Source organism: Nothoprocta perdicaria, unplaced genomic scaffold, assembly GCF_003342845.1.
Source record: "Nothoprocta perdicaria isolate Ctin4 unplaced genomic scaffold, notPer1 scaffold_84, whole genome shotgun sequence".
In the NCBI taxonomy this organism is placed as follows: Eukaryota; Metazoa; Chordata; class Aves; order Tinamiformes; family Tinamidae; genus Nothoprocta; species Nothoprocta perdicaria.
In genome coordinates, this window is record NW_020456132.1 from 1,244,081 (window position 1) to 1,268,531 (window position 24,451).

Consider the following 24,451-nt stretch of genomic DNA (forward strand, 5'->3'; position numbering starts at 1 on the left):
GTAATAGCATTCTTGAAGAATCAGTGCACTTTTGTTTGTTTGGGGGTTTTGGGTGTTTGAAAGTAGACCCAAGCATTTTGTGACTGTAAAGTGATAAAAGGTAATAAAAATAGGTTTTGCATCTCACAGTTTATTTCCGTAATGAAAAGCTAGGGCTGTAACTGTTAAAAACAGAAGTACAAAACCAAACTGAGTTGCTCATCACAAGACTAAATGGTTTCCACCTAAAAGTCCTTGACCTCCTACCTCCCTTTTATTATCCAGACTTTTCCCCTCCCCTTGCTGTTTCCTCTTTGTACTTTACTCTTCATCGTCCTCAATGCTGCCCCTCATCTCATTTGTGTGTTAAAAAAAGCAGTTTCATCACATGCTGCCAATCTAAACATGAAGAAAAAAAAAACAGTATTTTGCAGCCATGTACAATTGACAGCCAAATGTGACTTTGAGATACCACAGTCTCCTGTGACGAGGAGTCTAAGTCGCTAAGAAAACATCCCCTTTAAGGCCTTATGAGCAAATTTTTCTTCACATTTAACCTGAATAGCTAAACGCAACTTTTCAGAATTTGGCACACCGTGCCAGCTAAAGTCCTTAAAACTAACAGGGGAAAATTATTCCTTCTTTCACACTCAGCGCTCCTCAAAGCGCTCCTGACGCCAGCCTTGCCACAACGGCGGCCACCCGTGCAAGCCGAACCCTGCGCCGCCACAAGATGGCGGCCTGCGGGCCCGAGGCCCAACGGACCCCGCCGCCGGCCGGGTTCCTATTGGCCGGGAGGCGCGGAGGGGGCGGGGCGCGATGACGCAGCGGCGGCAGCAACAGCTGTGACCCGAACCGGATTTGATTGCACTCGCTGTCGCCAACGGTCCCAACGGTCGGTCCTCGAGCCGCCGCCGCCGCTGTCATCATGGCGCTCAGCGATGCCGACGTCCAGAAGCAGGTACCGCTTGCGAGGTCGTGCCCGGGCGGGAGCCTGCCCCCGGAGCGGGCAGCGCGGTGGCTGCTGCTGACTCTGTGTGCTCCTCAAGGCCCGGCCGGGGATGCGTGGGAGGGAGGGAGACAACGAGATGGAACCGAACCGAACCGAACCTGGAGGCTCCGGGGGTGGCGGCAGAGCTTCCCTCGAGGCCGCTTCCAGGATGTGGGCAGGGCTGTCCTTGGAAGAGGCCTGGCTGGAGGCAGAGAGATAGTGCCTTCCTTTCCAGCAGCAGTCATTGCTGGGAGCAGATCCCGTGGCTGACTACCGCATTGGCTGCTGAGGAGGGTCTGCTGCCATACTCCCTTATGAAGACAAGGAGAAAGAGGAAAGGCCTTTGCTGGAAATCTTTGGGAGAAATAAAGTCAGCTTCTGATGGAGTTGATTTTTCTTTCCATTAGTGGCTACACATGGAGGAACTTTGCTCATGCGTTTTGGTAATAACTCGTGACGGGCTGTAATGAAAGAGATCACGAATAGCCTTTAGGCAATCTGCGGCATTTAAGCCCATTTAAAGGATATTTAAGGATAAATATGACATTTGTACAGGCTGTTCAACTATCTTGAATGCCTTTCCCCCCCCATTTCTTTTGCTTGAGCAGCACAGTGCACCCTGGTTTCTTTGGCAATGGAAAGCTACAAGGCCAGAGCCTGGACTGTGATGCCTTCTCCAGTTGGGACATTCTGTCCTTATTGACAGTAAACAGTGTTTTTCCCTGTAAAAGCTGCTCTGAGCTGGGTTGAAGGTGATGCAGAGTGTTAAAGACTGCACAAATCCAGTGGAGGCTGGTCAGTGGAGTTTGTTGTGGGCAATGGGCAGATTGGTCAAGCTCCATATGTCCTCTGCATCATCCGTGCTTAGTGTCTCACTTTCTCATTCAGTAAACATAGTCTCTTGGCAAGGAAACATCACATTGAAAGTAAAATCAGTTGATTGCCTTTCTCCAAGAGGATTTGTGACATTATGTTCTCCTGTTCCTTATTTGCAAATGCAGAATTTTTTTTTTTCCTTTCTTTTCCTTGATGATTATAACAATAAAGCGGACTTTGGGGTGGTCTCACTCAATGATCATGTACTAGGCTAGGGTATACAGGTACTCTAAACACATAATGCAAATAGAAATGCACATCTGTGACCTTCCCATAATTGCTTTTCCATGTTGAAGCTACGAGGAACCTGGTAACTGGAAAAGAGAACATCGCTTATAAGCGTGCTCAGTTCTGCTTGTGTATAAATCCTAGTGTGGACTTGGCAAATGATCCTCTGTGACCACTTGCTTAGTGCTTTCAATAATTTTCACATTAGAAATTATATTTGACTAAAATATAGTTTTTCCCATTGATAGGTTTGGTTATTTTCTTCAGTAACAGTGGCTTACAGGTTCTTGTATGTAATCTGGCTAGTCATTTCTAGTTAAAGCCACTCTAACAGCTGAAACCTGCCATGGAAAGGTCAATCAAGCTAGTACATAACTTTTGCACAGCAAAGAGTGTATTAACTTCATTTGAAATTAGCCTCTCATTTAAAAATACTTTTGCTTGCCTTATTAAAATAAGTATTTAAATGTGAAAGTCTCACTTAGGGGCTCTTCTCATTCCCGTGAAAAGAAGGAAGAACATTCAATACAAAAGAAATGATGGTGTTTATTATTACAACACAGGCATGGGAAAATGGATGTCGTATTACTTTGTTGATGTCTTATTCCTCTAATTTATGCAGAGGACATATCTTGAGCATCTGGAATTGCTTGAAGTATTTTTTTCCAAAGTTCAGAAACGAACCTACCTGGAAAGTAGTATAAGGATGACTGCTGTAATTATATATATATATATATATATATATATATATATATATAAAACAACAAAAAACAGCAAAAAACAACTTTAGTTCAGCATTAAGCTAGTCAACAAAATAAATTCTCATATTTTATTGGCCTCTTTTATGATTTGTAAAATGCTTCTTGTCTGGTTTCTAAAGGTAGATCTCATGCTTGGATATACCAGGTATCTAATCAGATGAACAGGGTAAGAAGCTCAAATTGCAGGTGGACATACTTACAAAAATATTGCAAACTGGAGTTAAATAAGAATCTCTGACTTGATCTTAAGAATGGAGATATTTTCATTTACTTCATCCATTGTATATGCTTAAAATCTTTTACTTGTTTGCTAACTTCTGTTTTTTAGGTGGACATGGTACTGCTCTGCGTGTCTGGGTTATCTCCACATTGTCACCCCTTTCTCTCTCTAAAATACTTCATTTCAACATGAGGCTATATAAATAGGATCTTTCATCCAAGTTTGTTCAGATCAGATTGAGAAATATTTCTCCTCCCTAAGTATAAGTAAAAAGTCAGTAGGCTCTTATGGTCCACTAAAGGATAAAGTGTTAATGCATACTACACTTTAAAGCAGCATGTGATATGCCTGATGTGGTCTTGATCAAATAGCACATCTGTCTCTGACTTCTTATTCCCCAGCCCTTCCAAAAAGTATGCAACTACTTTGTGAAATCGCGTAGAGTTGAACTGAAGAATGGAGGTTGTTTGTGTGTTTGTTTTATTGAACGTTTGTGTCACAAGATCATGACCTTGTCGGTTCCTACAGAGGTTTTTACATGTGTCAAGAAAACTTTCACTTGCTTATAAAAGGTACTTGTTCACATCTGCCCAGGTTGGAGCAGCGGCCCCTTTCTTTCCTTTAAACACTCATCTTGCATGGAAGGCCCAGGATATTTAAACTACTGTCTGGCCTGGCTTAGAGCAGGGACTGCACATTTAATCTTCCATGTTTCATGTGAATGTTGTAAGAATTATACTACTTAATTTTGTTATGTGAGGATTTTTTTTTTAAACTCCTGGGGATAAAAAACTCCTGTTCTCATTCAATAAAGAATGAAATTCAATCTTGCATTTGTACAAACTGACTTTAGTTTATTTTGCCTAGTTGTGTTGTGCTTCTAATTAGATTCTTCTTAAGGTATCCAGTAAAATGGCATTGTACAGAATTATTAAAAATCGACTTTCTTGCAGCCTGTGCTACACTGAAGTAATTTTTTGACTTGTAAACTCAATTGAATTTCTTTGAAAGCAATACTATTATAAGAATTAAGGAATAGGTTTGGAGGAGCCTCTTGTGGAACAAAGGAAACCATGAATTCTCATTGAAATCCTTCACAATAGAAACTGTTTTCTTTTCTCTCTCTTCTTGTAGATCAAGCACATGATGGCTTTCATTGAGCAGGAAGCCAATGAAAAGGCTGAAGAAATAGATGCAAAGGTAAAGATGGTAGTTCAATGTCAGTAGGTGCAATAGGAGAGCTGTATCTGCCGTCCTATTTTGGTAACTGCAGGCAGAGTCGCCCTATAACACTTCTGAAAGGTACAACTTTGGGCTTAATTTTTTATCCAGCAAAATGATGCTACTAAATAAATGGGGTGTTTATTAGCTTCTGACAGATCAAGATAAATGAGTTGAAGCTACTTTTTGTCAGCTTTTATAGTGCTTAAATGTGAACTCGTATGCAGCTATATGCAGGGGTAAAATGAGATTTGAGTGTTCATGTGATACAGTAGATGAAGTGGAAGACCCTCTCTCCTCCCCCATGTCCAGTAGATAACTTTGCATCACTGATCTGTGAGCCAGTTCGTAGCTGTATCTAAATTTCTGTACCCATAGACTCAGTTCTAGATATGATTAATGGGCATCACAGGGAAGAAAAGCATAAATTTAAAATTAAGGCATGAGTTGAATTACTTGCAGAGTTGTTCACTTGGGATAGTTCAGAAGGGAATCAGCATAATAGGAACGTGGTGATAGAATACAGATGTTTACTAAAGGAGGATTAATTGTGCCCTACAACCCTACCAATTTGCATTATATAAAAAAACTAACTAGTATTTGACTCGGGATGTGTGTGTATTAATCTTCCATAAACATTTTGTTCTGGACAAATATCTAATTGCGTCTAAAGCAGGTATTTTTGACTATCTCCAAGTCAGAAGTTGAGATTGGATACTCGGTTATAAATATGAAAATTTCCCATGTGTTTTCAAATGTTATATAGCTAGGCTTTCTTAAAAGGTAATGCCTACACTATCACTCTTCTTCCTTAAGCATTGTTTAAAATCATGGAATTCAACGACACTAAGTAGCTTGTTTTAGGTAGGAACTTGTGTAGACTCTGTCTCCTTTATGGCTACAAAAAAAATAAAAATAAAATAAAAGTCAGGCCTGAAGATCAGATAAAAGAGAATTTAGTTTCTTAGCTCTATGCTAACATTTTAGCATAACATATAGAGTCAATCATTATATGCACGAGGACCCCAAAGAGAAACGTGACCCATCAGACACTGATAAAATAAATTGCTTCTTTGCCACAAAGGTTTTAGGAAAAACATACTGGCTTGAAATATTTTGTTTATATAGAACCAGGAATTTTTTTCATTCCATCTTATCTGTGAATGTGTTAAAGCATAGCCATTTCATTTTGATTCTTTTTGTTTGTTTGTTTGTTTCAGCCTGTGGAATCAATTTCCATCTCAGTTATTTAATTTTTACTCTAGGCAGAAGAAGAGTTCAACATTGAGAAGGGTCGCCTTGTTCAAACACAGAGGCTGAAGATCATGGAGTATTATGAAAAGAAGGAGAAACAAATTGAACAGCAAAAGAAAATGTAAGTTGCTTAAGTTAGATGGTCAACTTCAGAACTTGAGCTACCAGCTTGCAACTGATTATACAATAAACTGCTTTTCCTTGGGAAGTGGACAAATTGTAGCTAATAATTGGCTACTAATTTTATTTTTAATATTTCTGGGGGAACTATTAAAGAGGAGTTACAATAGTATAACTGCTAAGAGGTCTGGTGAAAGAATATGCTATTCCATATGCCGTTGCTGTATAAAGCTCTGCACTGGCGTGTCACCTTGGGACTAACGATCCTGTTAGGTTTTGTTTTTGGCGGGCCTTTATTGAAGGAGATGGTTTTGCCTTGTAATCATTTGTGGAAGTTCAGAAACAAATTCAGACAAGTCAACAGACTTGCCATTAAATATGTAGAATTGTTACCTTTAAATGCAAAGGGTGCAGTTAAACATAGTAATTCTAATACCAGTGTTCAGAGTTTGGTGGATTGATTCAACTTTCCCATGCATATTGCAGTCAGATGTCCAACCTAATGAATCAGGCAAGACTGAGAGTCCTAAAGGCAAGGGATGACCTTATTGCAGTAAGTATCTCTGAATTAAAGATACGGAGATTTTTTTTTTTCCTGCTGTGTGTTAGGAATCTTGGTCTTACCACTCTCCAAACAAAAATATGGTTTATGGTCGAGCAATTTGCTTCAATACACAAAAATAGCTTTCCCAGCCGCTCTGAAACTTTGTTAAATATTGGCCATCTTTTTAATCAACTTCAGCCCATCCTCTGTTTCAATGTCCTGTTCTTTTAGGCAAATACAGCTCCCTGCCAGCAGTGTGGCAAGTAGCAGTTATACTTGCAATTTGGGCAATAGTTTATTTCCTCAAAGATCAGGAACTCTCTTTTGCATAACAGTGTGTAGAACTGAAGTGCTGTTTGCCTGAAGTAACAGTTATGCATTAAAGCTAGCGTGGCATCACTTAAGCTGCTTAAGTAGGCTTAAAACATCACAAAGTAGTTGGTTCTACTTCCATTAGCAGTCACTAGTACCTCTGAAGTTATTTCTGATTCTTGCATGTGACAGGTATGGGGTGAGAGATCATTTACCAGTTCAGACTAAATGTAGTCTATGTTCAATGTTACTGTGTTTAACATGGCATGCAGCATATTCCCATTTTGCTCATGATACACTTGCAAGTTTTCCATGATCTCTTTTACAGCTTCCTTGTCCCATCTCAGAAGCAATGTAAATGTTCCCTGTTCTAGCTAGATGGTGCTGTTGAGCTATTGGAGAAGCAGAGAAAAAATGAAACTTAAAAAAAAAAGATTATTTTGTTCATGTCGATGTCCTTTGGGGAAAAAAAAAGGCTAGGAACTTGCCACTTAATTGCTCCTTTAAATCTGGTTTAATTTCTTTTGGTTTGCTTTTGTAGAGGGGAGGCAAGTGGGTGGCTAGAGTGTTCACTCTGTTGCGATAGTCTCTGCTGGGTAGTCTCTTCCTCATTTATCAGCTGACTCAACCTCATGCGTTCTGAATAATGCATAACACTCTTCCTCATTTTAAAACACTTTAAGTCACATGCTGCACGCTCATTTTTCCCTTATCAGATCTTTAGCCTCCTTCATGAACAAGAGAAGAGCATTTCCAGAAATGCCATGTTACTCCAGGAAGGACAATATTGCCAGATTTGACAGTGATGTGGATCAGTGGTACTCTTGCATTTAAGTACTGATTCTGTTAACGTGTCCTCTCCTCTTAGTCATCTGGAGGCAGGGCAGCTAATACTTTTTTTTTTTTTTTTTTTTTTTTTTTTAAAAAAAAATTTTTTTTTTTTTTTTATTTATGTTTTTTTTTTTTAAAAAAAAAAAAAAAGTAGGATTATAATTCCCTTTTTTTTCTATAAATAATTACTTTTTTTTTTTAAATAAACTTTTTTTTTTTAACCAAATAATGCTATTGTTTTGTCTGAAGAAGATGTGATAATAGTTCAGTTCTGGGAGTTATGTTTGAGTTGAATAAAATTTCTTCAAAACTCATACAGATTTCCTGAATAAAGATATTCAAATTAAAGGTATTTGAAGTTAAAACTAACCTTTCACATTTAGGTGTTCATTTACATTTACTTAGATTTAAAAATAAAATGCCTAAACAGAATGGTTTGGATATAAAGACGGGCTAGATGTCTTTGATCACAAAGCTGGAAAATCAGTTATTCAGGCAACTTTGTTAGGCAAAGATTTACAAGATATTTATTTTGTCCATCTGAAATAGTTTTATAAATACTAGGCCTTTACTACTGAGCTCTCACTTTTCCATGGAAGAAGGGATTATTGTCTTGTTACAATGGTCTCAAACCAAGATGAGGGGGGAACTTTCAGAAGAGATATTGTTGTGCACATAGATTAAGGTCTAGCTTGGATGAGCACCAGCTGGAGCGTACCCTTACGTGTTGGCAGGGTGTGATAGCCATGCTAGGAGTACAGAAAGTTGGTAGGCATGAAACCAAATGCCAACCAGATGGGCTCTACTGATCTGATTTCTTCTGAGTATAGGATTTGCTGAATGAGGCCAAGCAGAGACTTGCCAAGGTGGTGAAGGATACTGCCAGGTACCAAACACTGCTGGATGGACTCGTTCTACAGGTAAATATTTAAATCGTAACAAATAGTTGATAGAAGCCTTGGCCTCCTAAGCATCTGTCCTTAGTTGTCAACCAACTCTAGTGGTTACAGTTATTGTATGAAGTCTCGATCAAATATTCCTGGGGAGGTTAATTTTATACACCGCTCAGTTGGAATTTGCACAAGGAAGTCTGTGGCTGTTACTTTGGGTACAAAACTTGGTATAAAAAGCAGTTTGGCTTTTGATATAAGAACAATTGCATACATTGCAACATGCACAAACAAGACAAAATGAGAACACTTTAGGCTTCTATAATAAGCAGTACAAAGAGCTTCTCATACATATCTTTGTTAAAAGCTGTTTCTCCTAACATAGAAGTTGGTGGTCTTCTGCTTTTAAAAACTTTCAAGCATTTGAGACTTACAAGTCCCGGCTTTGACAAAACTCACTGTAGTACAGCATACATTTGCGATAGACATAGAAAACACAGAACAAGGCTTTACATGGACTTGGAGTACCATCTTCTAGTCCCCAAACTTAAATGTTGGCCGGAATCTTACTGCACTTTGTGGGTTTTGTGCCCGCTGGAGCCACCTTCTGGTGTGAATTAGTCCTTTTTCTTGGGACCACATACAAATAGGGCACGAGCTCTACCCCCTTCAGTTTGATGGCAGAGAATTTTTAATAGTGCTCCCTCCCAGCTTGTTTTCAAATTCAGTACTGTTGTTTCATTGCCATATTTAGGTCTGGCCTGCAGTGTTGCTGTGCATCAAACAAACCTGTCTGATCCTTGCAAGCTGGACCCATCTGTCATGGCTCATTAGATCTGATGCAATAAGGGATCAGCTCCTCTTTCAGTGCTTATGTGTTACCCCAGCAGCTGCAAGAGAGGGGTTATTAGAACAGACACATGAAAATAACTGTGTGCCTTAATTAAGGGCTGTTTTAGAGAATGTCAGTTTGGCATTTTGCTCAGTTGAGTTACAAAGCAGCGGTCGTTATGTATATGTGTATGTAACGTGGGCAATTCACTCCTAAGATCTATGCTTGAGCTCCAGGTTTGTAGCTAGTGCAGGAAATGCATCATATGTAATTATAGGTTCTTTTGGGTTTCCCAGGTTTTGGTGGTATCTCTGAATGTCTCTGTAAGGTGAACACCTAACCAAAGAACTAGAGCACCTTTACTAAACAAAAGAGGGTAGTGGTGGCACTCTTCAGTTATCCGTTCGGTCAGCTCCTGTCCTTTCTTGGGGTTAAACAATCCAAAGACGATGAAAATACGAATTTTCTGATACTGTAACGGTTATCTTGTGCAGGGATTCTATCAGCTGCTTGAGCCCAGAATAGCTGTTCGGTGCAGGAAACAGGATCTCCCCATGGTTAAGGTAAGATACTTAGAATAAAATGAAAATATCCATACACTGAGTGCCGAAAATCATTGCAAATATTTCCTGCCCAAATCCTATCTGTGTGATATGTAAATGAATAAAGGACTTTTGCTGCAAATACAGTGGAAGAGGACAAGTATGCTCTTCAAGTTGGGGATCACTTACCTGTTTGATTATTACCTAGGAAGTTTTAGACATTACGACAATATTGAGAATAAAAAATTGTTCAGTAAATAATGCATCAGCACTGAATTAGATGTTTATTTTGTATCTTAGGCTGCTGTACAGAAGAGCATTCCCATCTACAAAAACGCCACAAAGAGAGATGTGGATGTTCACATTGACCAAGACAACTTTCTGCCAGAGGACATGTAAGGAAAATGAAAGTCTTTTATACAGAGCACTAACTTAATGCCTCTTTTTAAGGCAAGGGCTGCTATTCTGGAAGTTGCAGAAAATCATGTATGGAATAATCACATAAAATGTCTAGCACAGTTTGGCACTTCGTGTGAATTCTGCAGATTCTGCAGCTTCCTATAGACAAGTACCCTCTGTCACAACGTCAGTACAGGTTTTGTGCAACCTGTTATGTGAGTTAATGTGAAACAAGCCTGTTTCACATAATGAAGCAGACAGTGAACAACTGTAGGTAGAAACCTTTAACTACTGGAATTTTAGAGCGGGAGAAGACAGATGTAGCTATGTGTTCAAGTCATAAGGAGGAATATATGGTGTTTAACACCATGTTCACTGCATGAGGTTTATGCCACTAGATCTGCAAGGCTTTATTCCCATGTAGTATAATGAAGAACATAGTTACTTTTAGAATAGATACCTTTGTTCTATCTTTTCTTTTATGTGTGAGGAAACAAAACATCTTGCTGGAAATTTTTCATTTCTGAAAATTTGAAACCTCCAAGTCTGAAGTTTTCTTTTGTAATGACAAATTTTGTAGCTCCACTTGTATTTTGAACATGTTAATAAGGACCTTTTTATGCAGCTGTGGTCTCTAATAACTTCTAAGGATGCTTTGCAGTACTGCTTCACTGTATCTCTTTGTACCATCTTACTAAGATGTCCTTTATTTAAAAAAAAAAAAAAAAAAGGGTTCTAACATATACATATATATATATATGTATATATGATGTTCCCTTAAGAAGGGATTTAGGATAATGTCTCTGTTACACTATGGCTTTGAGATGTATTATGCTTGTCGTTTCTTTTATTTTCTTATTTCCTTTCTAGTGCTGGAGGCGTTGAAATCTTTAACAGTGATGGCAAAATTAAGGTTTCCAATACCCTGGAAAGTCGCCTGGATCTTGTAGCCCAGCAGGTGAGTTTGACTCCTGACGAAGGTAAACGAGAAATAATTATTTAGTGCTGTCTTACAGTTAAATGCTGCTGTTGCCAGTGTAGCAACAGTCCCAATACCATGTGGGGTCAGATTTCAACATGCATGTCAAGAAGTTTTTTAGAAAGAAAGGAAACTATCGCCTGTGTTTTTTTTATCACAAATGCAACTTTGCCATGTCAATTTTGAACGCTAACCTAGTTATCACACAGTTATCACATGCAATAGAATGTGCAACAGTTGTATTGCACATTAAATACAGCTCAGATTTACTCTCTCTTAACAGATGATGCCAGAAATCAGAGTGGCACTCTTTGGTGCTAATGCCAACAGGAAGTTTTTGGACTAAACCTCTAGGAAAGAAGGTGGGCTCTGTTCCACTGCCATACTGAAGGGATGCAAAAGCACCTGCTGATTTAAAATCTTGAAGTATAACATTACTGTGTCATCCAATATCTGTTTATCAATGGAATAATTTTGCATACCTGCTGTGCTTAGCCTCTCCACTCATGGTTCATTGCTCAGAGGACATGAAGACATACATACTCATCCAGAAGTGACACTAGAAGGTGGAGGGCTCTTGGCTTGCCTTGCACTGTTGTGGTGCTATAAAGACAAGTGGTCCGCTTAGGGTCACTCTCTTAGCTTTGGCCACGTCTTTCTCAAATTGTCTAATCTGTGAAGTAAATTGCTATGCTGCCCTTGAGAAGTCCCTTTCCAGTTAAGGTCTTCGGTGTTACAGAAGGTGTGCATTCCTTCCCAAGGTTAATAGTTTAATTCATGTAATTGATCAGGCACAGTTTCTGTTCTGTATATGTGATTTAAAGAAAAAAACAAAGCCTGAGCGTGTAAAACTTTATTTATTAAAATAAAAATTCATGTGTGTATGGAATTCTTTGTAGCTTCCATGTGGTTGGTTGCTAGTGACCTTGAAGAAGGGTCTTGTGAGTATAAGAACTTGCTATTTATGGGGTTTGTGTGACAGCTGTTCTGTGAAGGTGGAATTGAAAAGGAATGAGTACTGCCACTGCTCTTTGCTCAGGTAGGTTTAGAACTTAGCTTAGCACTCTAAGTAAGGGACTCCAGGATGAACTTTGTTCTGTGCTAAAATGAGTATGTGACTTTCTATTTAATTCCTCCACTGTCTTTCATAAAATTGTAATGCAGCTGTACTACTTAAAATGAATTGTGTTTGTTGTTGCATCTCCACTGTAAGTTGGTTGCCTCAGGGCAGGAGATCCCAGCCATACTGCTCCAGAAATTGTATTTTAGGATTTGAGGAGCAACAGCAACCTCTTGCAGCTATTCTTTCATCATTAACCTTTAACACCTTAAAGTTTAAGCAAAGCAACTGTTTTCACCACGTAATCTGTTAAGATGTGTGAACACTCCTCCTTTTCCTCCTCCTTTTCCACTGAAGTGTGGCGATATTGTCTCTACCTTGCATGGCATAGGAGTGAGAAACTCCTGAGGTGACTTTCCACACTGCAACTCACTGCCAGAGTACTGTAAGTCCTACTCTTCAGCTCTTTAAAACAAACAAACAAAATTATTTAGTGCTTGAGTGTATTTTAAAGACTGTGTCTGTAAGTACCACAGTCAAGAGCTGGGTTTTCACATTGTGCCATGAAGAATATATGCTACTTGCTACAACTAATGGGCAGTGTAGTAACATTGTGTTACACTGTTTTTAACCCCAGACCTTTTCTTTTCAAGCTGAGGTGAACATTCCTTTAATTGTTAGATAAACCTTTCACTAGCTGCTTAGTCTAAAATGGAGATTAACAGCCAAGGAAATCTCAAATCGCAAGTAATAAAATCTGTTTCTAAAAGAAATGCATTCAGTTCCCTCTTACAAACTATTCTTGCTTTCTACATACATATGATTTGGTATTTTTTTTTTTTTTTTAGTGACTTGTTTTTCCATAGCTTGTTTCATGACTGGACAACAAGTGTACCAGCTGAAGGTTCTACTCGCTCTAGACTTTTAGTTACTGTAACAACCTCCATCACTGCAGGGGCCACTTACCTGGTAGCGTCCTGCCTCTACACAGGATGCTGCTTTGTGACACTGTGGGGAAGGAATAGCCTTCACGTGTGCATGTTTCTGTGCTGTTTACAGGCACTAGCCCTTTGAAATGCAGCTGAACTTATCTGGGAACTTATTTCCTCTATGATTAGGGTTATGTACAGGAATTCTGAACGAGTGTACTGTCTGTGCGTAGAAAATTGAGGGAAAAGACAAAAGGAGGGTCTATCTTTGGTAGGTCATATGCGCTGAGAAGGCTTCACACAAGCCATAACGCCACGTGCTTGTGGTACTGCTTCACTTGGAAGACTACTACAGGTAATGGTACCAAGTATACTGCCAAAGTAACAGAATAAGTTAAAAGCAGCCTAAAAAAAGAGATGCATGGCTCAATCTGATTCCCTTGTAGCTGATTTTGCAATGAGGGGCAATATTGCAGTATAATCATCCAGTCGGTTTAATTTAGAAAATATTTGTGTTCGAGATTATCAAGGCTTTCTCTGGTGTCAGTAACATAAGCCTGCTTAGCTGCCTCAGGGGGCTTCTTTGTACACCGCCTGAGGTCTTGCTCCTTGAAGCTAGAAAGACCTTCACAAAACACATCTTGTGCATTTTTGAAAAGCAAAATAAAAAGTAATGGAGTGTTTGACTGTGGAGCTCACGGTGAAGCATATTGGAGTTGCTAATTATTATATTCCATTCATCTTGTGAACACTTCTTTTGAAGCATACAGGAAGCAGGAGGAAATACCCTCTGTCATCATGGTTCCGATATAAAAGAGCAGCCTTGAGACAGCTTTCAGGTGAGGGAGGATGAAGTTTGCTAGTTAACCACTCGAGCGGCAGTACCTCGGAGCAGGAGAGGCCTCGAGAAAGGGTCTGAGCAGCTCATGTCTGCTGCAGTCTCTGAGCAATGGTGCGGTATCGTCCGCACACACTAATAAAAGCACTTTTGCTTAGTCAGGTGATTAGTGAAACTGCACACCCTCTCAGCTTGAGGCACGTCAGCTGTGACAGGAACACGCTCCTGGGCCAACAATTCCTCTCAAGAAAGCAGTGATCAGCTTTAATGCGGGATGCGCAGAGCAACCAGATGAGAGAATACGTCTGAGATACGGAAATGTGTCTGGGTTGCCTGGAACATCCTTACCCCTCATCCTGGGTACCAGAGGCTCTTAGCAAATTTTTATTGCCTTAGAGATGCAGAGAAAAAGTGGAATATGCAATCCAGGCTTAGCCAATATGGTCAGTGAACTTGCTGTGTCTTCATCCAAGTCTGTCCTCAATGCTAGGACACAACTTTTTATAAAGGATGAGAAACAAAAGGAACATTTTGGGAGGATTTCCTAGTTCCTTGTTAGAGGCACTAGTTCCTAGGAAACTAGTTCCTAGTTAGAGGCACTATTTTGCTCTTCAAGCTGCACTGCTCAAATAAATAAGATGCAGAATTTTGGTCGCCTTTGATTCACCTGATGTCCTCTGCAAATGACTGAGCCTCTTGGTCCTTACCCACCATTTTGCAGGGCTGCAAGTTACTCTGGATGTGGGCAGTACACAAACCCTCAGCCCGACCAGTGCGATAAGAAATGGACCACAAAGCAGAGGAGAACGAAGGAGGCATTAAATCAGGTGAAAGAATTAAGCTGTGGTGGTAGAGGCAGGACACCACTGATTAACGGAGTGTACAGGGTTTGTTCTGTCTAGTGCTGGAGAAGAAATCAGGGAATTGGATAACACCGCACTTGTTCTGCACAGTTGACACTGGAAAATCTGGGAGCTGGTTTGGCACTAAGTAATCAGTAGTAGAGGACTTAAAACGTTACTGCACATGTGAGTCACAACTCCGTTTTTAGCATTGAGTTTTCACACAGGGAAGTATTAGTATTAATCGGAGAGACACATAACTGTGTGAATGGTCCCTGGAGGTGCACACAAGTGTCAAGGTGAGAGAAAGACAGGAAGAAAACAAGCAGAAAGTTCATGAGAACTGAAGGCTGCATAGCTTTATTAGGCCACTGATGGCTGATAGAGCTGTAAGTTCTGAAACAAAACTCTGAACAGGCTGTTGCGAGGCAAGTGCTGCTCATCAGAAAACTGGTACCAATAAAGAGAGTTCTCGAGGAGGCTACCGAAGAGCTCAGCTTGTTTCTCAGAGCCAGTCTGGGATGAAAACGTAGCCGGGTCTTGTTGCGAGTCCACCGTGGGGCTGTGTGTGGGGAGGAGGCCTGCGGCTGCCCGGCGAGGAAGCCCCGAACAGAAGGACGTTGCTCCCAACGGCGGCGGTAGCTGCGCCCGGAAGCCGAGGCCTCAGGGATCCCTGGCAGCCGGTCAGAGTCTGAGGGAAGAGGGAGGGGAAGAAGAAACCATGCTGAGGGTAGGTGAGAAGGGAGTTAAGGGCAGCTGTTGGGAGCCTGGTGCTGCCCCACGTCTGCGTGTGCAGCGAAAGCCTGGCTATGGCCGGGGGGAGGCCCACGATCCGGAGCAGCCACAGCCAGCGAGCAGCCAGCGGTGGAAGGGGACCTTGCGCCTTGTGGTCTGCCTCCGTCCTCAGTGATGACACCAGAAAGAAGTAACAGAAAAATACAATCCCTGTTGAAAATGCCTATAGAAAATATCTTACACGGGCATTATAGGCATCAAAATAAATCCAGAGACATCCACCTCTGCAGAACCAGGGGGATACCCTGAGGGGAGCCACAGCCTAAGGGGAGCCAGGTCGTGCTCCAAAAATAATCTGAGAGATTAAGAGAAAATTATCCTTTCATACTGAAGAAATTGCAATGAAAGAACAGAAATAAAATAAAAAATAAAGAAAAGAAAAGGAAATGGGAGCTCTGCCCAAGGAAACTTCAGCCAAAGAGTCTTCCTTGGCTACGTGAACCAGGGCTGACTCGGAGCGCTCTACAGAGCTCTGTAATTTGTTGAACAGTGTGCAGCCTGGAGCTGGAGCCCGGGCCGGCTGCAGCCTGGCCTGGCTCTGTTCGCCGTCCGCGAGCGGCAGCTCAGAGGTGGAGCAGGGACAAGGGGCAGCCCCGTCCTGTGTTTCAGACACGTCTGCAGGGAATGGGCTGCGACAAGAAGGACCTTGGAGGACAGGGAAGCTCCTTCCCATCGGGGAAAACCCTAGAAACTTCTGCTAGAGGATCCTATACTGCTTCTTTGGTTTTGTGATAGATAAAATAGGAGAAACACTTGTAAAGAGGCGTTTTTCAGGTTAAAAATCATAGTGAACCTACACCAAGCAAAGGGCATTTTGCAGCCTATGTTACACTATGGGAAACAAACCCACCTTGCTTTAGGTACCTTGCACCCAATGTATTGTGAAAGGTTTGTTTTATATAGTGAAACTGGTAAGGTCCCTAGGTCCTTTCCACCATTTCCAGGCCCTGGAGCATCTATTTGCACGAGGCCAGCTCCTTTTCCAGACAGTCCCTGGCCACCGCGGTGCCTCCGTAAGCACCCAGTGACTGCAGAGCCTGCTTACCTGGCATTGCACCCATTGCCAGCACCGTGCCTGGCCAGGATTTTAGATCCCTACCTACCACCTCCTAGTGGCGGAAACATCCATAGTTTTTCAAACGAAAGACTTCAGATACAGACTCAGCTCACAGAGGGATGGGGAGCACAACTGTTTTATTTATTTGAGCAACTCTGGCTTTATAGCATTAGTCTCTAACTCGTCCTGCTCCACAACATTAGTCTTTGGCAGAGCATTTTCCAGATGAGGCTGGCATCGCATTCAGACCTTCCTGTGCAGATGGGGAACCAGGGGCACGGAGCAAAGCCGACAGCAGCACGCAGGCCGTCCCTTGCCGGGTGCCCCATTTCCCTGGCCAGCTCTTCCAGCATGTTTCAAGGCTGCCGGGCGTGCAGCTCCTGGGGGGACACGTGCACTCCGGAGGTGCTGAAGGCACAAGGGCTGCGAAGGGATCCCAGCGCTGGGCTGTGCTGAAGGCTCCTGCTGCGGGATGCTGGTGGCCCACACAGGCTCTTCAGCACGGTGCATCAGCGGGGTTCCCACTCACCCTCCTGCCGACTGCTCCCTGCGGTGGAGTCTCCGTGTCCTTCTCCCCGCAAAGGGCCCTTTCAGAAGGAAAATGGGCTCTGTGCTGGCTCTGCGGAGCTGTCCTGGCACAGCAGCTGGAGCAAGTGGCTGCGTCCCGCTCAGGGCTCCCTAAGAGCTGTGGAGCCCCTCACCGCTCCTTAGCCGCAGCTCAAAGCTGCAAGCTAGGCCCAGCACAACTCCGGAGCAGGAGCACAAGCTTACTAGTCCTCTGGTTAAACGTGACATGGGTATTTTCCCAAACGTACACATGGTTGAGCCAAGAAACATTGCAGCCACTCCTTGCACGCTCCTGCCCAGGGAGTTTTGCTCTCACCTCCGAAATCTGAAAGCAAATGGTGGTGACTCTTGCTGGGACAGCAGGAGCCTGGTGGCTCCTTTTGGGGCTGTCTAGGTCATGTCCCAGACAACCCTCCTGCTGCCCTGAGGCCCTGAGAGTGGCGGGGAGCTGCAGAGACCTCCCTGGGACACAAAGGCCTTATTGAGGGTTGGATCCCTGCACCAGGGGAACTTGTGACCCGGCCCCAAGCAGCAGCCTGGACCTCCCTTCACGCCTCCCATGTCGAACCAGGTCTCACTTAACCCTCCTGGAGGGTTTCCAGCATCTTCAGGGGGCAGCAGCCACCCGCAGCAAGCCCTGTGTAAGCTCCCAGGCACCAGCTCCCTCTTTGGCACCAGCTTCTTGCACAGGACCGCAGGACGGGGAGCACCACGGGGCACAAACACACTGTCCCGGCCACACAGCGCCCTGGCCCCTCTGCTCCCCAGCTCCTCGCCCGCAAGCAGCCGCCCTTATGTTGGAAAGGAGCCTCCAACAGTGGCCTCTGCTGCCTCCGGGCATAAAAACATCCCAGGCTGGTGCTGCTGCTCCGCAGGACTAAAGGAAACAGCCACCCCACTGCAGCTGGTGATCAGCTTCAAGGCATGAAGCTGGCAGAGTTTGTGTTAACGAGAGCTGGGATATTATTTCATGCTTTTCTTATACACAGAAATACTTTCTTGTCAAAAAAAAAAAAAGAGAAAAAAGATATTTCAGTGGCTTGAAGGATCTCCTTACACTGAGTTCCACAGCTTGCACTCTAGTTAGAAAGGCTTCCTATTAGATAAGTCTATTGGGATCACATCATTTTTTTGACATCAGCTTGAGTCATTTAGCAACTATTTAGTCACTTGCTCACTAATGAGTATCCCCTTCCCTTAGCTGGGTTGCTCAAAGGCAGGAGCCACCCGACCCTGTGTGCACAGCTGCCCCACACAGTCCTGCCTGTGCCGTGTGCCCACCAGTGCAAGGAGGTGCTCCAGGGGGAAACCCAAACTTCTCCACGTACCCTTGGCTCCACAGGCTCCAGAAACATGACAAATGTGTGGGGCGCTCTGCTGCTCTCCCCTGGATGTTTGCTAGTGTCAGAGAAGTCCCTGTTATAGGAATTGTCCGTAGGAGGAGGCATGATGTCAGAACGGCAAGGTCCAAATACAACCACTGCAGTTTTGGGGTGGGAACATCCAAACTGGCTAATGCCACTGGGCACTGGTGTCCTGCCTGCCGCAATCACCTGCAAGGAGGGAGCTCTGCTGCAATGTGTGAGAAGAAATTGCCCCTGACCTAGAGCGATGCTCATTACATCACTCAGGGGATAAAATCTTTGCATTTTTCATTTTTTTTTTCCCAGAATAGCTGCAACTACTGCTACAAGCTAGAAAAAAAAGTACTAATCTATAAAAAGAAACAATTTAAAAGGTCCTTACGCCAGCTTTGCCAATACCATCGTGCTGCAGCAAGTTCCCCAGACTCACCTGGGCTATGCAGGGAGGCATGAAGTGTCTGCTGCCATCCCGTTTGAATTGTTCATCTCTTGTTCCCATTGAGTGGCTTCTTGCTGAGTCATCTGGAGTGGTAAAGTAAATTGGAGCAACCAGCCTCTCGCTGTAGCTTATTTAATAGATCACTACCATGTCTCCCTGCCTCTAATCGCTTTTACTGCTCTTTATTAATCGCAGCTTTTTCATCCTGTATTTCCCTTTTCATTAAGTGCCAGCTACGTGGGATGACTGGACGCGATGGCTTCGCGCACCTGAGCACCAGCCGGGTGGGAAATGGGCCTGCCTTTCTGCCCGGGAGGCCACGTAGGGTTGACATCAGGCTGGACTCCTTTCCCCGGGCCATGGCAATGGGAGAGAGCCCTTCAGGCTCCCTGCAGGGACTGGTTGGCCAAGTACGGTGATCTGGATATGGAGTTAGGGGTCCAGCAGGCTGACAGGAAAGGCCGCAGGACCCTCTCCTGACCGCAGATGGGGTCTCCCTGGAGGGCAATGCAGGTTATAAAATGTCCCTTGTCCTCCAGGGCAGACAGGCTGTGTGCATGTCCTGGGGAAACCTGTCCTGCAGGGAGGCATCGGAGGTGCACAGGGACTCCTGAGGCAGCAGAGGAGCCTCGGCAGGATGCGTCCTGAGCTGCTGGGGCTCAGGGAAGGGCTGTGGAGAGGAAAGCCTTTGCTTTTCCATGCTCTACAAGCACCATATGTCTGATGGTGACCGCTCTTCTCCTGTACCAGAGGTTCTTTCTGTAGTGCCAGAGTCCCCAAGGCACCTGCCACATCTCGCTGGGCATTCCCACTTCCCCCCAGTTGACCACAGAACAGGGTCATCCCTCATCTCCCCCTCTCCTCCTGGGCCAGTCCCCAGCAGAGAGGATTGCCTTCCACTCGGCTCAGTGCCCTGCGGCTCATGAGAGCCTCCTGCTTCCTCAGGAGACACTGCCACTAAGGAAAAGTGCCGGGGGAAAAACTGGTGGAGCAGAGTAAAGCTTGGCATTTTTCGTCCCCCTCTACACAGCCCTGGTGAGGCCACATCTGGAGACTGTGTCCAGTTCTGGGCTCCCCAGGACAAGAGGGATGTGGAGTGGCTGGAGAGAGTCCAGCGCAGGGCTACGAGGATTATCAGGAGCCTGGAACATCTGCCCTATGAGCAAAGGCTGAGGGAGCTGGGCCTGTTCAGCCTGGAGAAGAGGAGGCTGAGGGGGCACCTGATCAGCGTGTATAAATACCTCAAGGGAGGCAGTGAGGAGGAGGGGGCGGCCTCTTTTCACTGGTGGACAGCGACAGGACTAGAGAAAACAGCCACAAGCTGAGGCACCAAAAGTTCCACAGGAACTTAAGGAAACACTTCTTGACAGCGAGGGTGACAGAGCCCTGGCACAGGCTGCCCAGGGAGGTTGTGGAGTCTCCTTCTCTAGAGATCTTCCAAACCTGCCTGTATGCCACCCTGTGCTCTGGGTGTCCCTGCTGGAGCAAGGGGGTTGGACTAGATGATCTCTGGAGGTCCCTTCCAACCTTAACCATTCTGTGATTCTGTGGTTCACTTCAGTAATGCAGCATCTGGGCTGAGCTACTGGTAGATGGACATCTCCCCTTGCTTTGGTTTTAACCTTACGACTGCTGACTGAGGTGACTACAGAGTTGCACCAGGAATGCAAACCCTTCCTACGGCCAACACACCAACGCTTGGTCTGTGGCTGGTTTGCTTCTCTTCGCCTGGAAAGGCAGTATCTCCTATTGCCCCCAGGAGGTCATCTCGTGGGGACCCCACCACCCTACTCAGCAGCAGATGCTGAGTGAGGCACCCCCTGCCCCAGGGGAACATTTCACAGCGGAGGGCTCCCATCACCAGGAAACACTTCCTTGTGCTGCTCTGGGTTCTTCCTTATGGAGAGCCTGTGCTCTGCTCTCCTCTCCTTCTCCTAACTGAGAGATGTGCCTCCCGCCTCAGCCAGTGCAAGGATTTCAGTTTAGGAGGTGTAAGAGAAAAGCCCCGTCCCTCCTGCTCTTCCCCTTGCTCCTCAGCAGATCCTTGATCAGTGAAGAGTTTGTGGGTTTTTTTTTCACATTGTGGGCTGCCATGCCTGGAAATCAGCACAAAACTCCTTCTCAACAAATACGCAAAGAAATAGGGATGCTAGTTCCAGCACAAGGGCTTGGGCTAAGGCGGCTGTTTTGGATGTTGGAAGCCCATGCTTGGTGCTGACATGAGGTGCCAGATGACACGCTGCAATCCTGCCTCCTGACCTTACACCTCCTGCTCCCTGAGCTTGACCAGGGGCGTTTGCACAAGAGCGGTTTCCCCAGGGAACCTTTGTGTGGAAGCGGGGAAGTGCTGGTAGGATGCATTTCCCTAGGGAAGCGGAGACCAGCGGGAGGGGATTTCGGAGGCGTGCTGCCAAGGGGAGCGGGGCAGGCCGGTATGCACAGGCTGCGTTTCCTCGGGGCAGATGTGTTTCATATGCAGGTAGGTCTTCAAAGGGGACAGCCGGCCCCAAGGCAGCAGATGCTCTTCTCACGCGTCTCCCCACAGGAGCCCTTGCAGACAGGCAGATGCCAATGGGGGCTATTTCCCAGGGGATGGTTCCAGTTTGCAGCTGATTTTCCTAACAAAACGTAGCGGTGCAGGATCTTCCCCAAGCCCACACAAGTTTAAAACACCAGGAAGGCTCCGCAGCTGGGGCTTTGCAGGCATAGGTCTGCAGGCGTCTCCTGCTGCAAGCGAGAAGCTCTGGTCTGGTGCTCCGGGGCTGGCTTTAGGCACCAGAGAAAGGAAAAATCTTTTATGGCTGCGCTGGTGCAGCAAGCCTCTTGAGAAGGAAAATTAAAGTAGATTTTCTCTCCAATGTCTCTGGCAGGAGCAGGCCAGAGCCAGCAGTTGTGCTGAAGATCTGAGCCCCAACATGCCCGGTCCCTGCCAACTGCTCACCCTTCTCTCACCTCTTCCATGTCCTGCTCCGAGACGGCCGCTCCGCAGGGTCCCGATCCTTTAAAGCCCCTCGAGCTGCACCCGGCACCCGGCGCTGGCCGGGCTTGGCCGAGGCGGCCGCCGCGTTGATGGATCGCGCGGCCCCTCCGCTACGGCCGAAACAGAGGTCGCGGCCTGAGGAAATTGCAAACGACTTGTGCCCACTGGCCCCGGAAGCGTTGGCGCGTTCGTGACAAGGCAGTGAACTTTTTACGATCTCTCCATGCTGGCAGGCTCTTAGGAAGCGGAGTTGGGGAAAGGAGCAGCAGGAATGTGTGGCTTCCAGGTGCTGGCGAGGGAGGAGGGGGCAGCCCTGCCCACGGGGAAGGAATGAGGCTCCGGGCCTGGAGTGACCCCCTGGCCCCTTCCCGTGTCTCACCGCTCCAGGGCAGCTGTTCTGCAGGCACTGGGAGTCCTGGGCCTTCAGGACTCCAAATTCTAGGTCTGTTTTAGGGTCCAGAACAAGTTTATAATTTTCACTGGTGCGTGGGAGACCCAGCCATCTTCAGCATGCAAAGCAAAACCTGCATCGTTCACTGGGCACATGTACCCACGCAGGTGCCCCCGTCCACCACGCTGCACCTTCAGACTGGGCTTATGGCTGGGAGCAACATACCTGGAGAAATACTAAAACCTTAACCTTGAAATTAAGTAGATATGTTTGTTGGTTTGCTTGTTTTCTCTGATTCTCACACCCACCTACCCCACATTTCTGCGAATAGAGACGATTTTGGTCTCTATTTTGGGTCCTCCTGAGCTGTCCTAGAGTCCTCAGCCCTCCTTTTCTTTGCTGGGGGCTCATGAGGTGATGGAGTGACTAACCTCATAGTGTAACTCTGGAAGCCTGTGAGCAAGAGGACTTTGCTGGCAAGGAGGGCATCAAGAAGTAGCTCTGACCCCGTGATGCGCTGTACAGCTCTTCCCCCAAACCAGCCTCAAACAAAATCCTATCATGGTCACTGACTGTGGTTTTGGTTCCCAAGAAAAAAATAAAGATCTGTATAGGTATTCCTGCTGTAAAATTCAGGATAGGAATTTTCTCTGCTGGAATCTTCTCTTGGTGAAAAGAACTGCCTCCCCACTGCACACACACACCAAAAACTTCTCCCAAAACACTGGTGGGTGCCAAGCGGGGTTCAGGCTTTCCCTCCATCCTTTTCCTTCCATCACACCCAAGGTTCGTTGCCTCCAGCAGAGCCCTTCCTATGAAGGCAGCAGGTTGTTTCCTTGCAGCGGGGGAAACCCACCAGCCTGCCCAAGGTGGTGCTCTGTGTTGCTGTAGCATCTTCTTCCGCACCCAAAATGGGCACTAAATCATCTATTTAAAACCATCCCATCCATCCCTTCCCAATTCAAGCTTTTGCAGATGAGCTGGTATCGCTGGACAAAAAAAAATGTGGAGGTCAGAACGCCCTTGGGAAAAACAGGCTAGAAACAAAGTTCACAGTTTAAAGTCTCATTTTTAAGCACTCAGGAAAGCCCCTTCTTTCTTACCACAGCTGAGCAGATTTCCCAATTCAGGGTGGAGGGCAGAGAAACAAGAGTTGGTCCAAGCAGCGCGAACCACAGAGGTGAAGGCAGGGGGGACAGAGGACCTCACTTGACACTGCCTGTTGTGCTCCCCATAGCATCTTGTCAGGGCTGGGACGTGGCATTTCCTACAGCACAGATAGGCTTTGTCTTTGCCTCCGCTGCTGAGGAGCTCCAGGAGCAACAGCTCCCAGCTCCTATTTTCTTGGGGACTGGTTCCAATTAGTGTCAGCTCAGTTCAGCGCCGGTTTAGCCCGAGGATTAGCAACCTCCCCCTGCCCATCCCCTCTGACCCAAGCACTTCCTGGGACTGAAGGAGCCACCAAATTCCTCCCCTTCCTAAACTGGGCAGCTCGCTCCACTTTGGATTGTGGCCGATGCTTGGAGCAGGCTGGGAGAGGGGGAAGGGGGAAAATCCCTGCCTGAGAGCAGCCCTTGGGCAGGACTTGCCTCGCTCCCACCTTGGAGGAGCAGGATCTGCCGGAGGTGGCAGCCCTGCCCGAAGCTCCCGCACGGCCGCTGCTCACTCCGCTTCCCCGGCCCGGGCTGCTAGAGCCGGCTCGGAGCGGCTGCTCAGCCGTTTTGCAGGATTATTTGAGGGGTGAAGGGGTGGCAGGGCACCTCGTGGGGTCCTCCGAGAGTCCCGGGGCAGCAAGGTGTCAATGGGCGCTCTCACGGGCTTCACACGGGGCCTTTGCATGAACGTGCAGATCTAGGGTGCAGCGAAGCCGTTCTCAGACCAAACCATTAAGGCTACAAACCAGCTCCAAGGGAAACCCCGCAGGAACTGGAGCAGCAGAAAAGGCCTGGCTGAGCTGGAGATTTAGATCAACTCCCACCCACTTCATTTACTTGTTTCCCAACTTTATAAAATACCAAGAGGATGAACTTGCTGCTTGGGGCACACAAGAGGGAAAGGAGACCTGCACGGACAGGACGGGGGCCAGCAAGCAGAGGGTCCCCTGTTGCCCACACACATTTGTGCCCCTCTCTTTGCAGGGGCGTCTTGGGTGTCCCATGGGGCCTGGGTCAGCCCCACAGCCCTGCCTCTCAGCAGCCCCAGTGCCAGTG

The 24,451-nt window shown here is 45.7% G+C and overlaps 1 protein-coding gene across 1 annotated transcript; it reads left to right on the forward strand.

The window, feature by feature from the left end:
- The first annotated feature begins 819 nt into the window (after positions 1 to 819).
- ATP6V1E1 (ATPase H+ transporting V1 subunit E1) lies at positions 820 to 11,817 on the forward strand. Its single transcript, XM_026052138.1, has 9 exons — positions 820 to 940; positions 4,190 to 4,255; positions 5,542 to 5,651; positions 6,137 to 6,203; positions 8,168 to 8,257; positions 9,554 to 9,622; positions 9,902 to 9,996; positions 10,871 to 10,958; positions 11,263 to 11,817. Exons 1-9 carry the CDS (start codon positions 908 to 910, stop codon positions 11,323 to 11,325), a joined length of 681 nt encoding a protein of 226 aa, XP_025907923.1. The 5' UTR covers positions 820 to 907; the 3' UTR covers positions 11,326 to 11,817.
- Positions 11,818 to 24,451: the final 12,634 nt, after the last annotated feature.